Below are 18,578 nucleotides of genomic sequence, written 5' to 3' on the forward strand. Positions count from 1 at the left end.
TAATGATGGAAGAACAAGGACATCCAGCTTCCTTTCAAAGCCAGTTCCATTGCCTGGGAACAATCCCTTGCTAGCCTAGCTAAATAGGCTACCTGAAATAAAATACAGTTTGTGGGATGTCAAAGCAAATTGTTCACTTGTGAAAACTTTTCCTTCCTGCTCTGTCTCTGTTTCTCCTCTCCTTGGTTTTTGGAGAAATGTATTGGTGGTTCCAAATGCTGGACTTGATCTTAAGCTGAGTCCTCTTTATCCACTTTTCATTATGCAGGACATGGTTAACAAAACATACAGGACACCATTGCCTGATGCCCTTGAATAGATGTTGAAGCTTCCCTTGCAAGGACAAAGAAGCCACCTCCCCTTCAACAAGGTTTTCCCCTCTGCTAAAATGATGGAGAACAGCAGGCTCCTTTTGCTCTTTGTACTTCATCTGAGAGGCATCTGCTCCTCCTTTGTCAATGTCAACCGTGGGATGAAAGTGATGAAGGGTCAGTCTGTCTTCCTGTCGCAAGAGGACTTGCAGTTTTCCATCCCCAAGGAGAAGGATGCATGCAAAGTAGAAGTTGTGATGAACGAGCCAATAATGCAGAGAGTTGGGAAGCTAACCCCACAGGTATGTGGATTTTAGAATTAAAATTTCATGGGATGGCCAGGATTCTCTCAAAAGACATTGATGTGAGAGGGAGACAAAGAAGGAGGAGTGCTATCTGAAAGGACAGTGTGGCAATTCTCAAGTACAGTGGAGCCTTGCCTTACATGGGGAATCCGTTTACTAGTGAGTCAATGGGTCTACTTGAGTGGGGAGGATCAATAGCATTTAAGCCTAGCTCTCCAGATGTTGTTCATCATCCAGGTATCCAGATGGTTCCTAGTATCCTCACCTAAGCTGGCTAGAACTGCTGAGACTTGCAGCCCAACAATATATCGGAGGTTGCATGATTTCCACCCCTTAGGCCATTGTGAAGAAACCTTGACTGTTAGTTAAAACTGGATATAGGTCTGGGAAACCTATCCACTCAAACCAAAACAACTATTAAACTAAGAATAGAGTCTGATATACACATTGAAAACAGGATGGCCTTGTATCAGATTTTTTCCCTCCACTGTTGATGAATGAAAGAGCACTTTACCCTCGAGTGCTTCTTTTAATCATTGGGGAATTTATTCTGTTTGGTTTGTTAAGAACTACCATGAAGTATACTGGCTTCTTGTTTATATACATTGTGGATAGCCAATGCCTCCAGGGCAACACATAGTGGTGTGGAGGCCTCTACTGTATGTAAGGGCTCTTTTTAATTACTGGCCTTGCAATAATGGCATGACTAAAAAAAATATAAGCGCACAGCAGACCATGTTCAATTCCAAGAAAAACCAACAGATGATAAATATACAACAATCTTTATCTCTTTTGTTCTGCCATGTTGCAATAGACATGTTTCCCATATCACCTTTCCTCTGCCTATTAGCCTAGTAAACTTCCCATCTGGGTTGACTTGTGGGAAACTATTAGAAGGAAGCACTATTTGATTGAAGTGGTTACAGTTAAAAGCAGACCTTATCATAATGATGTGGTTGTCTGGTTAGTGCTGAAAGCAACCACCTGGCACCTCTTCCTCCTTCTCCAGTCTGGTACAGAAAATAAAATGTGTGAGATGACATTGTACTCCTCAGAATTTCCTTGCCTGCAGAACATGTTGTGCAGAGGCTTGTCTATTTTTGTCTTGAAATCGCTGTGAGGGGGAAAGTATGTTTCTGGTGATGTGGATACAATTTCCTGGACTTCATATAAAAGGCTAAATCGCATGCTGTCAGTTCCCATGTGACAGGATTCAAAATGGCCTATGCATTATAACCGTTGCATGTAAAAATGGTTCCATGTATATTTGTAAGTGTATGTGTGCATGTGTGCTTGAACAGTGGGCCATTGGTATCTGCTGGGGTTTTATTTCAGGACTCCCTGTGGATACCAAAACTTGTGGATGTGCAAGTCCCATTAAAAGCAATGGCATACTGAAATGGTATCCCTTATATAAAATGGCAAAATCAAAACTTGCTATTTGGAATTTATACTTTTTGAAAAAATATACAAGCCAAGGATGCTTGGGTTATCCCATATCCCTACTCAATAGCTTTCTCAGACACTACAATCAAACATAGAAGAGCACAGAATCATAGTTAGAAGAGACCACAAGGGCCATCCAGTCAAAGCACCCGACAGATGGCCATCCAATGGATTGGGGAGGGGATGGGGGGCGGACGGATGGATGGACTGTAGTTTACTGAGCCTTGAATTCAAAATAGTCACCCAGTTTTCCTAATTGTCTTTGTTTGTTTCACTTCTTTATAGGCTGCCTTTAAAAGTACAAAGTTTCCCAAGCTTGCATCTAAACAAGAAAATGCTTGATTTTGCTTAATTCTCTGTCAGGTTGGCAACAGAGTAAAGCATATCCCAAAGGACAAGATTAGAGTCAGTCATAAGGACTTTAGGATCAGGAATAGGAATGTTAAGCCTTTCCAAAAACAACAAGAGAAGAGGTTTGGTGGCTGGACCTCAGGGAGCAGATTTCACAGCTGCAATGCCTCTTGCCTTCTGGCAGCTGCATGTCAGCTTGTGATCCAGGCTGAATTTGAAACATTTATGTAAAATAAAGTTAATCAGGATGGTGTATTAATACTTTATTTATTATGTTTCAGAAAGCAGAGGCCATCCTTTCAGCAAAATAATTTTCTTTATAATTTTCTTATTTTTGGCATTGTTTTCTTTTTTTCACTGTATATGGAAAATGGGAATTATGGAGAGTAAGGCTGAAAAAATAACTTTAATGGTTGAGTTGCAGTGTTTTGGGAGGCTCTAGCCATAAATGGGGCAGGGCTGGTCCAATCATGAAGCCAAGAGGAAGACTATTGAGAAAAGGCAATAAAAATTGCACAGTGGGTTGCTTTATTTGCTTCCTTGGGTGTGTTAGGAAGTTTCTAATTAGGGGATTTCTTAATTAACTCAAATTGCTGAGAGGGGGGTTTAATAATGCCCTCGCAAGACTGTGTCCCTTATTGTATACCAAAGGGCAAAATAATCCCTTAAGAGATGACGCGGAGACAGACTTCTCCAATTGAAGTTCAAATATTTAATAAAGGGAAAACAAACATTCCGCAAAGGGCATACACACACAAACACACACACTCAATGTTCAATGAAAGTAAAGGAGGGAAATGTGGGAATAGATTGAGAAAGGCAGTACTATGGGTGATACTCACTTCTGAAGGCTTCTCCAGGAATCCCATGCAGATGTGGATGATGAATGACATGGCCGCCAGAATGTGGGGGAAAATGGCCAAGGGATCTAAAATCAGAGTCCAGTCTGGTGTGGAGCCAAGCTCTATTCTGAAAGTAGCGCACCTGATTGAGCAAATCTAAGGGTTTTTATAGGCAAAATCTAGCTTCTAGCGATGAGCTTAATGATTTGGCTGAAACTTAGACAAATGTGTTTAATCCCCTGGGCTTTGTTAAGCCGAGGTGTAGGATAGCCTGGTCAATGCAGTCAGGTCTTGACACAATCGGAGGAAGATCAACAGGTAGATAGGTGGGTCGTTGATTTGATCCCTGGCCCATTAAGTGTGAGACTGAGAACAAACAGTCAGTATTGTGTTGGCTTTAAAGGTGCTGGCTCCCTCATTAATAACTCTCAAGCTACCTTTGGGGAATTTCCATGTGCTAGGGATCCTGCCTCTTCCTTGGCAAGTTGCCTCCATGGTCTTCTCACTTCAGAGAAATGGTGGCTCCGCTAGGTGGTCAGTTTGAGGTCAGAGTGAGCTCCACACTCCAAAATTTTATTAAAATGGAGTTGTTCTAACAGGTGCCAGGAAGAGGAGGGGGCATTAAAAGGATTTTTGAGTTAGATTTATATTAAAAAATAATTTTTATTATGCATAAACACAACAACAATCATTTATCTAAAACGCACAAAACAGTAACAAAATTAATAAGGAGTTTCTCGCACTGCTAAAAAAACCCAGTTTACCTCTCCTGAGTTGAAATCTAATTCAGGAGACAGCCAGGTTCTATCGCACGTAATTTGCAGCTGAATTCGCCGGCTGAAAACAGCCCGGATGCAACCCAGCTCCCAGGAGTGCTCAGCAAGTTGCTTTTCAACGTCGGGAGTTTTCCGACTTTGAAAAGCGGCTTGCTGAGCGCTCCTGAGACCCGGGCTGCATCCAGGCTGTATTTGGTGGCAAATTACATGCGATAGGACCTGGTTGCCTTCCAAATTAGAATTCCACTCGGGAGAGGTAAACTGGATTTTTCTAGTGGTGCAATAAGCTCCTAAACTACATTACTCAACAAAAATAAATACTACTGTTTCTCCTCGCATATATGCCCTGATGGATATATGCCACTATTTTTCTACTTCCTCATATATAATAATATATTTATGGCTCTACAACATACCAACTCTTTTTGTTTTACAAAAACTAAAATTGATTTGTATCCCCAGTGAGATTGCAAATATATAATAATAATAATTAATAATTTGTTTTATTTATATACCGCTATTCCAAAGATCATATAATAGACAATTCCCAATTAAGATTTTTTCAAAGATTTCTCTTTGATGAACATTGTCAATTTGGCCATTTCAGCAAGTTTTGTTAACATTATCAGCCAATCTTCTTGGCTTGGTATGTCGGTGTCCTTACTTCTCTGAGCATATGTTATTCTTGCTACTGAAATCATATATTGTAGTGCCCTTTTATATCCCCCCCCCATTTTGATTTCAAGCAGAAAAACATCTAGTTTCATATCTATCTTGATATGTCCTCTAGCAGTGAATGAATTTGGGTCCAATATTTCTGTGCCTTAACATAGATCTGCCACATATGAAAAAAAGACCGTATCTTATGTTTACATTTCCAATTTTTCCAAAACTTATTTTCCAAAACAAAAAAATTGTTTTGGCCTAATTGTTTTTTTTAATGGAGGAAGGTTACAGTTGCTTCATGCCACCTGAAGGATATCCAAATACTTCTCTGTGTCATGTTGGTATACCATAAACTATCACTCCAGTATGGATAGGCCATAGAGAGAGCATCATCACCTGAGCAGCCTTCCCCAATTAGACACCTCCGGGTGTAAGACCTACTACAACCCCCATGATCGCAGGAAGGAGTTGATGGAAGTTGTAGAACAACACATCTGGAAGTGCCAGGTTGGGAAAACTGAAACAGAGCAGTCCTTGGAGTGAAAATAATTGGAACCTGCCCTTGTTTAGCTAGAGGTTGTTAATTTAACCAGGAAAAGCCGCATTATGCAAGAGCTTCTCCTATGATCTCGTTTGCTGTCAAGAAAGTGAGTAATGTACTAGGAATGTGTGACAATTTAATTACAAATTGTAATTGAAAAGTAGTTGAAGTGGAAATAAAAGCAAAGCCCGACATTAATTAGGAAAAGATTTAGCTCTCTTTTGTTGTACTTGTTAAATTTATGGACAATTATGGATGCCTGTTCATATGAAAGGAAAACATATTAGGAAGCATAAAACAGATGTTTCTTTTTAACAAAGCAGATTGTGTCTACTTTATAATCACTGGCAAGAGTCCTGTGGAGGAAAAAGCTTTCATTATTTATCTCCCTCATTATCAATTAAGAGAAGGAACTAATGATGTCTTATGGAAAAAATTTTTGATGAACATTATTACCATTATTCTCCCATGGATCACTTAGCTGATACTAGGTTATACATATCTCTTTGCGTTACAAGATGGTAAATCCACACAGCAAAAGTGTTTTGAAACATGGGGTTTAAATTGCCTGTGAGTCTCCCTCTTGCCATTCCTGTGAGCATCTGAAGTCATTGCCCCACGTGGGGCTTACAATGGCTTTCTTTTACATCAGCCCCTAAAACAAATGTAAACGTGCGTTGACTAAGAGCAACATCTGTTTTCTTTCAAATTTCTTCCTGCATGACCAGCAGTCATATGTGAGACAAAATGAATGCTGCATTAACAGCATTTATACCGCACAGTCAGAGAGGCACAAATGTGCTTCTTATTGTCTTTTTCTCTTTCTTTCTTTCTTTCTTTGAGTGGGAGGAAAGTATGTGAGCTCATGAGGAACAGTCTGTTCCTATCATTAGGCTAAAGAATGCTGGCTCCTTTGGATAACAGGCCATGAGGTATAATTAAATGGAGCAAAGAGAAAATTATGTAGAATATAACATTTTTGCCACCCATGATGGTGTGTGTGTGTGTATCTTTTGTCACAAACATGTTATGGGTCAGCTTTGAATATAGAACATATACTAAAAAACAGATGTTTGTAAATGAACAGACGTTCTAGCAAAAATAAATAAATAAATAAAAATCCAGTTGTAAGTACTTGGCTGGACAGGAAATATGTATACTATCTATCTATCTATCTATCTATCTATCTATCTATCTATCTATCTATGCAGTGTTTATTGGGTACCCATTTATTTGTAAGGCACAATGTTCTGTTTAAAAACATTGTGAAGTATAGCATCATTATGCCATATATGATCATGAAGCACGTTTATCTAAAGTGTGCAAGAGACAAACAGGCATTTTGAAGATTTGTACATTGGTACAAGAGGCTTGGACACACAAAAGGATAATACAGTTGGCTTGAGGTCCCCATCATATCTGTATTTCCCAAAATATATCACTTTCTCTGAGGCACTTATGATAGATTATTATTATTATTATTATTATTATTATTATTATTACTAACCTTTATTTATAAAGCGCTGTAAATTTACACAGCGCTGTACATACAATCTTTTTAATTGGACGGTTCCCTGCCCTCAGGCTTACAATCTAAAAAGACACGACACAAAAGGAGAAGGGAAAGGTGGTGGGGAAGGGGCCTCTCTAGTAGGATAATACATATAAAATACATAGCAATACAGGAAATGATTCAATAAAACAGACAACAAAAGAACAACAAAAAGCAAGTGACAGTTATGCAATGCCTGGGAACGCTTCTCTGAACAGGATGGTCTTCAGCTCCGTTTTGAAGCTGGTTAAAGAAGAGATGGCTCTTGTTTGCGGGGGAAGAAAGTTCCAGGAGTGAGGGGCAGCGAGTGAAAAGGGGCAAATCCGGGATGGGGCAGAGGAAATCCTGGGCTGGGACAGCAGACCTTGACTACCAGAACGGAGGGCCCTAGTGGGAAGGTGAGAAGAAATAAGGTCTGATAAGAAAGGAGGGGCCAGCCCATGGAGGGCTTTAAACGTCGACAGCAGGAGCTTATACTGAATGTGGAAAGGGAGGGGGAGCCAGTGAAGGGATGCCAACACAGGAGAGATGTGGTCAGAGCGGTGGGTGGAAGTGATAATGGATAATGGAGAACATTTCTTAAATAGGCACCTGAAATCTGTAGGCAAAGCTGTCTTGTAGCATCTTTGAGATTAACTGTGCTAAAGGAGTTGTAGCATAAACTTTCGTAGACTGGGTCTACTTCCTCAGATGCACATCTCCATGCTACAAAATCCTTTGCATACTGATATTCCAGACTAACATGTCTTTGAATTTCGTGCCTGAAATCTGTTTGCAAAGAAGTAGCCATGTTACTTTCTTGCAGCATAAAAAGGAGGAAGGAAAGGGGAGGGGAAAATGAACTGTGGTAGCACCTTTAAGACTAATTGGTTTTTATTTTTTTCATGAGCTTTTATGTATATAAACCTACTTCTTTGGATTTTGTTTTTGTTGTATGCCTACAAGTCGTTTCCAGCTTATGGCAACCCTAAGGTAAACCTATTGTAGGGTTTTCTTGGCAAGATTTGGTCAGATGGGGGTTGTCCTAGCCTTTATCTGAGGCTGAGAAAGTGTGACTCACACAAGGTCACCCAATGGGTTTCATGGCCAAGATGTGAATTGAATCCTGGTCTCCAGAGTCGTAGCCCAACATTCAAACTACTACATCACACTTGTTCCTACTTCTTTGGATACCATTCACTGCCACCCAGTACTGCATTTGAAGAAGAAGTGGGTTTATAGCCATGAAAGCTCATGCGAAAATATATAATGGATATACCTTACTTGAGAAAGGAATTACAGTCATGACGTAACCACAGCAGTGGGGCCAGCACATCCTTCAAGAAGTTCAGATTGTTCAAGATGTGATTTTAGACATTCCCAAAGGATATGATAAAAAGGATCTTAATTCTTCTCAGTCTCAATGAAAAACTATCAGGATATATTTTTACCCTATGTATTTTGTGCATATGGTTGGTACTTTTCTCCAAATTATTTCTGATTTTCAAGACAAACAAAAATGAGCTGAGAGGGCAACTTTTACCCACACTTTCACAAAGTCTGTCTTTTACAGGTATTTGATTGCCATTTTCTTCCCAACGAAGTCAGGTATACTCACAATGGGTGTCCAATTCTTGATGAAGACTTAGTCCTGTTGAGGCTATACAGGTAAGTGACAATTGTGGTATTATTAATCAAGGATCGTTTCTAAGGCAAAACAAGAAAATTTCCACAATTTATTAGAGGTTTGAGTCTCTTTTTTCCAAAATCCAAAATGTTCCAAAATCTGAAATTTTAGGAGTTACAACCCAAGTAGTGTAGTCTGTACATTTGCGAGGCTGGAGAGAGATACAGTGCTGGAGATGACTGTTTAGAAGGTCTCCAGGGACTGTTCTACATACCTGCTTCCACCTGCAGCAGCAACACTCTTGGTCATTCTTTTGCAAGGCAGAAGCAGGTGGCTAGCACATACCAGGTCCCTAATATAAGATAAAATGGTGTAGTATTTGGAGATGGCAGAGAGACATGTCTGTAGAGAGCAACTTGAATTTTGAGCTGGCTATCATTGTGGAGGCCACTGCTGCCTCAAAAGATGCTCTTCCTGGGCTTGTTGCCTGCAAACATATGGACCACATGCCTCCTCCCAGCCTGTGTCCCATTGCCCTCTTTTGCTATTGCCACATCAGAAAGTTCACTTCATTTTCATGCATTTTCCTCCAAAAGCAGGTTTTTGAAATCTCCTCAAGATCTTCTCTAGCCACGTCTCTGCAGTGTTGTGTTGCTCTGTAGCCTGCAAATACTACACTATTTATTTTATATAAAGGAGGCTGATTAATAAATGGTAGACTTCTGGGGAGCTCTCCAGGCATCTGCTTCTAACTTCAAGGTGGCAGCAGTGGTTGTTCATTCTCAAGGCAAAAGTAGACAGCTGGGCATTATTCCAAAATCCCCAAATATCCAAAATCTGAAACACTTCTGGTCTCAAGCATTTCAGTTAAGGGAGACTCAATTTGTAATTTAAAAAGCAAGGCTAGTCCAAGACAGCTTGCTGCCTGCAGGGAATACAAAGGTGTTCCCACCCATTGAATGTACCTAAACCAAATGGACTGGTAGGTAAACCTGTCCTCAACACTGAGGAAGGGACAACACTGCAGACTGCATGTCACACAGTTCTCTCCTCCAATGTCTGTCATCTCTCAGCATCTGCTGTCTTAGGTGCATGTCTTACTCTTACATAATGGTAGGACCAGCCCTGATAAAATGGGAAACCTAATTTTGTCCAAATGGTTTATCTCATGAATTATTTTTAAAATCCCCGTTTCACTGTGTAGTAGTGATTAGCTGTACCAGAGGATCTGTGTAACATAACAGTTTATTCTCTTCTTTGGTATGCCAATAAAATGGTGGATCTCTGTCTTACCACCAATGGAAGCAGCTGCTGCTGTTATCATCAGGGAACAACACTGGTCCCAACAACACAGTCTCTGAAGGCAGTAGTGGCTTCTCTGATCTTGATAGTTCCTGGCCAAATTCTTTCTTTCTTTCTTTCTTTCTTTCTTTCTTTCTTTCTTTCTTTTTTGGTGTGGGTGGTGGTGGTGAATGAAAAGGGTGACAATGAGAAAGGTGAATGAGAGAGAGATAAACAGGTTCCTCCTTTTCCTAATGTCCTTGTCCTACTTCCTGAACCCAACCCTCTCTTTTCCCTCTCTCACCCTCATGCCTCCTTTTGATTTTTAAACAATCTCTCTAGAGTCTTAGCATTACAGCAATAGGCTCATGTGCAAAAAAGGTCAATCTCTTCTCACAAACTTTAGTAAACTTGAGAATTCAAATGGAGGAAATCTTTCAGTGATGGCCTCCAGCCTTTCCCAGCTATGAATGCCTACCTTCAGCCCCAATTGAAACTGGCTCGCTTGTGTTTGGGAAATATATTTTCTTGAACACAGGGTGTAGTGGTTTAGCACTATGGCCCTAGAGAAAGTTATAATAATTAAAAACACCTAAAGGAGATATTGGAGAAGGTAGAGAATGGAAATAGGGCAGAGGGAAAAGATTTGCTGAATTGTGATAAACAGCCATAGGCATGCTAATTATAATTTATGATTATCTATGGGCACTGATATTATGTGTGGATTATATTATTTAGTATAATGCAGGTCTTAAAAATGCAAGCAGTAGCGTGTGCCATGGATAAATCGAATATAATGGAGGCCATATTTGGTGCATATCTTTTTATTACAATTTGTGAATTTCAGCATATGCAGATATGTTTCTACAACAGCTTCCTAAAATTCTACTATTTTATTTGCTTGTTTTTCTTATCCTTTGCAGATTTACTGAAACTGAAACATACACAGAAATATTCACCCTTCATGTGAAGTTAGTGGAACCAGATTGTAATATTATCAAGATGAGCTCTATTGCTCTGGAGGTTTCTGAGTTTCACGGCCTGTCTAATGTAATTAACAAGAATGTAATTAATTTGGACTACAACAGGAATATTAACTTGGAGTGTACTATAAGCCTGAACTCTGTAGAAACTTTCCTACCATCCCATGGTCAGCTTGTTACTGGAGAGGTCAAGGAAGAAGAACCTCGTGGAGATCAACCTCACAGTTTTTCCCCATCATCTGGTAGGTCGTTCTTAATTTTTATACAGTCAGCCCTTCTTATACACAGATTTGTTATACACGGATTCAAGCGTACACGGTTTGAAAATGTTCCAAAAAAGTATAAATTTCAATGATCAAACCTTGATTTTCCATTTTTTATAAGGGACATCGTTTTCCTCTGCCATTATATTTAATGGGACTTGAGCATACACGGATTTTGTTATACACGGGGGATCTTGGAACCAAACACCAGCGTATAACAAGGGTCCACTGTACCTGTGATAGCACCTTCCAATTGTCCTGATTTAGTAAAGAGAGTTCCAGTTAATCCTCTGTTGTACGACTTTTTCAGCAGCTTTTAAAATGTCCCAGTTTTTCTGTGCTTCCCCCCGATTTCCCCTTTTGTCCTAAGATTAATTCAGTTGCTGCAAACTGAATTCAACGTCCAAAAGTAGTTTAGACATTACTAATTCAGCATGAGGGACAGTGGCATCAGGAGTCAGCACCCCCATTGACTTTCTCCCATACCAAACCATACAGAATCCTTAGTAATGTTTTTTGCACTAATGCTACTCACAAATCTTTATTCCCATATATCACTGAATGTAATGGGAATAGTTGTGACATAAACAACTAGCAAAATTAAAACTAACCTTTTAAATTACAATATCAAATGTAATGGGATTGTGGCTCCATTGAAAAAGAGGATGAGTTTTAGGACCCTGTCATTTCCAACTTCTAAAAATGGCTGTGGAAGCGGCTTAGACGACCCCGGCTGCATCCAGGATGGACTTGGGCAGCGATTTGGTAGTGATTTAGGTGTGATAGGAACCAGCTTTTTAAACCCTATTATCCCCTCTGTTGTAAGCTGCCCAGATTCCCAGTGACTGGGCAGCATATAAATAAATCCTATTATTATTATTATTATTATTATTATTATTATTATTATTATTAGATAGGGTCCTTAAAATTGAACAGCAAACAGAAGAGTCACACAGGTCAACATTACAATTTTCTCTATTATTGTGTGGCATAGTGTCTTTCTGTATAAATTATAGTGCACATAGTGCTTAAACAAACTGTGTGCAGATCTGCATCTTGTTTTCAGTGGTGCAGAAGTGTCTACTCCTGCATCTAGCAAAGATAAAACATTATTTGCAGCCCTATGAGATAAAACGCAGATGACACTGCTATTTCTGACTTATGTTGAGACATATTCCAGGAAACCCAGCTGGTGTTCATAAACTATTTGATCCCTTGGTGGTTATTTTAACTTTTCTCACGATAATTGTCAACATGATCACTGTATAATGGTATTTATTGAAGGCTTCCCTTCACAATATTTTTCAGTGTGGTTTTCCATGCAAATTTCAATAGATAATTACAGTAAGATATACAATAGTGATCAATAACACAGGCATAAACAAGTTACAGTGCTTCCCATGGATGATTAAACCACAGGATGGGTGACAAGTACCTGACTGAGCATTGCATTCCAGGCTTGAAGACCATTCAGAACATTAAAGTGAGCTGCCAGGATTTTCTCCTGATGGGTCTTAGATACCAGCATTTGGATCCTCCTTCACCCAGCATTGATTACATTCCCATCAGACTGGATCTTACAGATCGCAGAAGCAAGACTGTGTACAAGGTAAATAGAGTCTTACACTCATGCACATATTTCTGGATTATCTTATCTTCTGAATAAGATGGGCAGCCATCATCCATCTTAAACCCAACAGATATCCATGCGCCAGTGGGTTTTAAAGCACAGATGTTCTGCTACAAATAGTCTAGATCTGGGGCATAGCTTTCCACAACACTTACTCTTGCCATTTCCAGCAGACTTCACAGCAGGCATTGTGCGTAAGAGAAGAAAGGAACCTTACGTCCCTGTGAGGCTTGCTCATTGTGAGAGAGCCCATTACCAAGCTACCACTCTGCCACTCACTATTTCCCTTCTTCTTAGCCCCCTTCTTAGCCCCCCTCTTAACCTAATTCTTAGCCTCCTAATAAGATTATCTTTAAGTGAAATATATTGGCCTCCTAAAATGACCAAGCATCTGATGGTGCCAGAATCTAGAAAGTCTCTTGACAGAATCATCTTGGAAGAGGCTAAACACAATCAAGAAAAAACAGATGATTTTTATCATTAGGCTTCTCCATAACATAAAACTTATTGGATCACTGGTCCTAGTCATTACAGAACAATTCTTATCTTTCCATAAACATCCGTGAACCCTAAACCTACTTCCACCTTCACACCTTCCTCTCAGATGGCCAAGTTTCTCACTAACTATAACTGTGGACAAGTCTACACTTAGGGGAAACGTCTGAATGGAATTCCTATCTTTTCCACCCCCGTACCACTCTGGAGTCTAGCAGACTTGTAATCAATTTTGTAATTTTGGTTGCCTTCCTCGAACTGCAGATAAAGAGGGCATATCAAATCCCAGCATGGCATAGTGGTTTGTTGAACTACAAGGTTTGATTCCCAACTCGGCCATGAAACCCACTGGGCGACATTGGGCAAGTCATATGCTCTCAGCCAAGAAAGCCCCATGATAGGGTCACCTTAGGGTCTCTGTAAGTTAGCAACAACTTGAGGGCACAGAACAATAATCAAATAGCTTGTAGCCCACTAAACACACTTGTTTGATTGTGTTCCACTAGGTCACAACGTTTCTAGGCTTAATCTCATGTCATTTTCAAACACCTTTCCTGAACAAACTGGGCAGATGATCGAATTATCTAAGAAATTGATCCATGGAGGAAAACGTTACATCAAAACACTCCAATTAATCATGGACAGTCTAGTGTATAGTTTTGTCACTTGGTGATTTGTTGCTTCTTTCTGTTCCACAGTCTGAGCACGCTTGGATTCCTGTTCAGATCAGAGGAGCTATATCTAACCAGGCCCCACAAGCCGCTTTCATGGCTATGTTCATTCTGGAAGCAGACCAGTTCATCTTGAGCCCACTGTCAACAGCTATACTGGATGCGGAAGATGGTGAAACACCCAAATCTCTTCTTGTCTTCAACATTACCAAGCCACCCCAAGAAGGCTACATCACTCACCTGCAAGATCACACAAAGCCTGTCTCGTCCTTCACGTGGAACAGCCTCAATGATATGCTTATAGCATATCAGCCTCTAAACAGGAGCCATACAGAGAGGAGAAATTATGAGGTAAATGAAATGAGATGGGTGTCCCAGCCCTTTGCAGCTGAAAATTTCACATGCTTTGTGCAAACATGATATACAACATGAAAGGGAGTTGCCAGGCAGAGCTAGCCCCACCATTGAGCGCAGTGGGGTAACTGCCATGTGTGAATGTACTCGGCCATTCCATTCTGGGTGTATTCACACTTCAGAGTTAATGCAGTTTGGCACCACTTTAACTGCCAATGCTCTATCCCACAGAATCCTGGGATTTGCAGTTTGGTGAGGTACCAGAATGAACCAGCATGGTGTAGTAGTTTGAGTGTTGGTCTATGACTCTGGGTTCAATTCCCGGCTCAACCATCTAAACCCTCTGGGTGACCTTGGGCAAGTCACACCTGCTCAGTCCCAGAGGTTGAAATGGCAAACACCCTCTGTACAAATCTTACCAAGAAAACTCTGTGATGGGTTTGCCTTAGGTTCACCATAATTCGGAAGGTAGTTGAAGACACACAGCAACAACAATGAGGCACTAGAGCTCTCTGACAGACCAGGTTGAATACTTCATTATGCAGCAGAGTCAAACTGCATTAATTTTGCAGTGTAGACGTAGCCTTAGTGGCTTCACAGGCTGTTTTGCTCACAGTGTTCTTTGGCACTGTAATATCAAGTAATTAAATCTTGAGAAAACCAGGTGAGCCTTTGCTTGCAGGCACATGGGAACCATCACTGTGCTTGAAAGTTTTGCAACTGTTTTTAACTGGATGAATTAACTGATGAAAGCTTGCTGAGCCACCAGAAATATTTCCCACATGACAATCATACCCGTATGGCAGTTTTTAAATAAGTAGCTGTGCTAGTCTCTTGCAGCATAAAAGGGAGGAGGGGAGAGGAGAAAAGAAATATAGCAGTAACTTTTAAGATTAACTGGTTTTAATTTAGCATGCACTCTTTATTTTAGCTGTAAAAATCCCATGGAAATAGAAATAGTGCTCCCTCTTGTGGAAATTGAAATAAACAACGCAGAGGGTGATATGGGGAATGGAATGAGATATAGGCATTTGGTTTAAATTAGGTGGGCTCTTCAAATGTCCTTGTGTAATTTTAATAAACAGTATGTCTTCTTTTTGTATGACAGGTGGAATTTGAAGTTCATGATTTGTACTTTGAGAAGAGTTCACCAATCACTCTCTATATATCTGTCAGAACAACAGATACAAATGCTCCTCGGGTTTCATGGAATACAGGTGAGGATTACTTTCACACTGAACAACATTATAATACAACATGGAGCTGCAGGAGTCAAGTACAATAAAGCATGCTCTGTACACTATAATAAACTAGACTGCTGTCCAAAAGTACAATGGAGAATGCCAGTGTGGAAGTAATACTATCTTGCCAGTACTATTACTTTCTGTATGTGGAATGGAAGGAGACGACTTGTCCTTTGCCCCAAGCAGGAATATTTATTGGGATGATCCTGATTTTATGGTAAAGGTAGGTGTGGAAGCTATCACTGAGTTTGCCTTTGTCTTAATAGTTACAGTTCGTTTGTTCTATTCTGAGAAGGCCTGGATGATGTTGAGGATCTGGGCTTTCAGCTCACATAATTTTCCCATTGCATCCACCCTCACAAAATGCACAGAGTATCCTGGGTTGGAATCATATGGAAAATCTTCATATGGAAGTCTGGAAGTCTTGGCCTAAACTGATGTTTACTAAAATGCTTAATGTTTTAGATCAGGAGTAGAGAATCTATGGACCTTGATATATTCCATCTCCCATTGTTCCTGACCATAATCTATGTTCACTGGGGCTGATGGGAGGTGGACTCCAATAACATACAGTATGAGGGGTCAGCAGGTTAGTTTCAGGCAGTAATTCAAAGAGCTTCTTGCCTAGACCAAATAATAATAATAATAATACTTTCTTTACGTAATAGATTCTAACTGCTTGCTCACTTTCCCACTAACCCCCTTAAAGCATGCCTTTTCAGAAGAGCCCTGCTGGGTGAGACCACGATCCTATACAGTCTAGCATTCCATACAAGCTGTGGCCTATGGGAAGCCCACAGGCAGGCATTGAGGGCAATAGCATCCTCCAACTCATGTTCCCAGCAATTGATATTGCTTCCTGTCCTTGTACTGTTTATGATCATGATAGCCACTGATAGTTTTACTCCCATGAAAATAACCTTTTGATAGCCCACTCATCCTCTTATTTTCCCTCCCTAGGTCTTGATCTCTTGGAAGGACAGTCACGACCAATAACATGGAAGCACTTTCAGATTGTAGACAATGATGATATCAGTGGTGTTCGGTTAGTCACTGTTGATGGTTTACAGCATGGACAGCTCACTGTAAGAGGTATCCTATTCTGGGTGATGTTTGTTCACAGATGTCACTATTTATTCATTTACTGTAACTAAAGTACATTGGTTGATTCACCCTTACTGCTGCTTTGACAAGAAGATTTTAATTGCATGCAGAGATCACTACTGGGTTAATGAGTGGGCAGTGGTTATGCATGTACATATTTATGAGAACTGTACATCACTCATGTGGAAGCATAATTTCTGACAAACAACATATTTGGGTAACTTCTGCACATCTTTCAGAGTAAGAGTGGTCTCCACATTCTCCTGAATCAAGGGAGAGGAGAGGCTGCTGCCATAAGTATGAATTTACTATGGTGCATCAATATACTTCTCAGATCTTTAGAGCGAAGACCATATGTCAATAGAGCACATGCAAAAAGTTGCATACAGAGACTAATCTTAGGCATTTCCAACCAAAATTTATTGGGCAGATTATATAGGAGGAGGGGTCCTGTAGGTAACCTGGACTCAAACCATATATAGAGTTCTACCTATTATAGGTTATACCTATAGAGATATAGATATATATCTCTAGGTTTTCCAGGTCTTAGGGCCTAGACGGTCTTCTCTAGTCCTCAGAGCAAATATACTGCCTTGAGAAGCAAATGTATGTATATTTTCTTCCTTTGTTAGACTGAGTATTTTTTATTTGAATGGCAAACTCTGTGCAAGTTGATGCTTGATGAATTATGTTTAATGACATCATGGGGGTTACCCCTTATGACCTCATCAGAGAATCACTCCGAGTCTCATGTTTTGGCCCTTAAAACTCTAGTTTTCTCCAACACATTGTTGACTTCTTGAGTGAATTTGTTGGTGTTCATGGCATTCCTGTTGACTCTGTCTTATGACTCTTGATGCAGCTCATTGATCATACCAATAAAGTTTGGTTGATATCTCTTATGAACTTAACCATTTCAATTCCTGATCTTCACCTTGACCTCTTATACAGTCTCACCATTTTGAAAACAGAACACCCACAAGACAAGACTAAGGATGATTTGTACATCCCTATTTATTTTGTACTTCAAGGTTTTAATGTTTATTTGTCATCTGGTAGCCATGCCCTATGAGGAGTGTTTTCAAAAAGGTGAGCCTGGAGAAGAGGTGGTTAAGAGATGATATGATAGCCCTGTTCAAATATTTGAAGGTATGTCGTATTGAGGATGGAGCAAGCTTGTTTTCTGCTGCTCCAGAGAACAGGACCCGGAGCAATGGATGCAAGCTCCAGGAAAAGAGATTCCTCCTCAGCATTAGGAAGAACTTCCTGACAGTAAGAGCTGTTTGAGAGTGGAACCCACTCCTCTGGCATGTGGTAAAGACTCCTTCTTTGGAGATTTTTAAACTGAGGATGGATGGCCATCTGTAAGGGCTGCTTTGATTGTGGGTTGCTGTATGGTAGGGGACTGAACCTGCTGGCCCTTTTGGTCTCTTCCAGCTCTATGATTCTATATGACTATTATGAATTACCCTCTTTCAGGAGAAAAGGGATTCCTGTTCACAGTCTCAGACCTTAAGGCTGGTGTTGTACGTTACCATCATGATGACAGTGATTCCACGAAGGACTATATTGTCTTTAGGATCTTTGATAATCGCCACAGTAGCCGCCACAGGTTTCCTATCAACATTCTGCCTAAAGACGACAGTCCTCCATTCCTGATTAATAATGTGGAGATAGAGGTTCATGAAGGACAAGTGATTCTGATCCAAGGGTCAATGCTCCAAGCCTCTGACATGGACTCCAGTGATGACTACATACTCTTTAATGTCACCAAATTGCCACAGGCAGGAGAAATCATGAAGAAGCCTGGACCAGATCTTACTGGTAATATATTAAAATGGAAAAGCCAAAAGGCTAATGTGGTAAAATGCAATAACTCCATTTTTTGAATTGATTTTCAAGGCCAGTATTATCCTTTAACCTTGAATGTTTTCAGGTTTATTTTCATTTCCATTTAATTCTTGTGATAACTACTGGTCACACCTTATTAACTCTACTGTTGTCTCATTCTTCTACTGTGGCTCTTGGCTTGCAGCTTTTTAAAATCAAATATACAAATTAAAGTCTGTGGATTGAAATGGATTTGCCTGCATTTAAGAGCACATCATGGTTGTACCAGTGTTTAGATGCTAAACCTAAACAAAACTAAAGTCTGTA

At 40.1% G+C, this 18,578-nt stretch overlaps 1 protein-coding gene across 1 annotated transcript in view; it reads left to right on the plus strand.

The window, feature by feature from the left end:
- The first annotated feature begins 319 nt into the window (after positions 1 to 319).
- Positions 320 to 18,578, plus strand: part of FREM1 (FRAS1 related extracellular matrix 1) — a 90,997-nt gene continuing 72,738 nt past the window's right edge. Inside the window, exons 1-8 of the mRNA XM_089489488.1 lie at positions 320 to 613; positions 8,343 to 8,437; positions 10,601 to 10,902; positions 12,381 to 12,532; positions 13,747 to 14,070; positions 15,182 to 15,290; positions 16,278 to 16,409; positions 17,901 to 18,245. Coding sequence (XP_089345614.1) covers positions 320 to 613; positions 8,343 to 8,437; positions 10,601 to 10,902; positions 12,381 to 12,532; positions 13,747 to 14,070; positions 15,182 to 15,290; positions 16,278 to 16,409; positions 17,901 to 18,245 — 1,753 coding nt within the window. The remainder of the gene's footprint in view (positions 614 to 8,342; positions 8,438 to 10,600; positions 10,903 to 12,380; positions 12,533 to 13,746; positions 14,071 to 15,181; positions 15,291 to 16,277; positions 16,410 to 17,900; positions 18,246 to 18,578) is intronic.

This window comes from Sceloporus occidentalis, unplaced genomic scaffold (assembly GCF_023333645.1).
Source record: "Sceloporus occidentalis isolate IW3139 unplaced genomic scaffold, rSceOcc1.0.p SCAF_1, whole genome shotgun sequence".
In the NCBI taxonomy this organism is placed as follows: domain Eukaryota; kingdom Metazoa; phylum Chordata; class Lepidosauria; order Squamata; family Phrynosomatidae; genus Sceloporus; species Sceloporus occidentalis.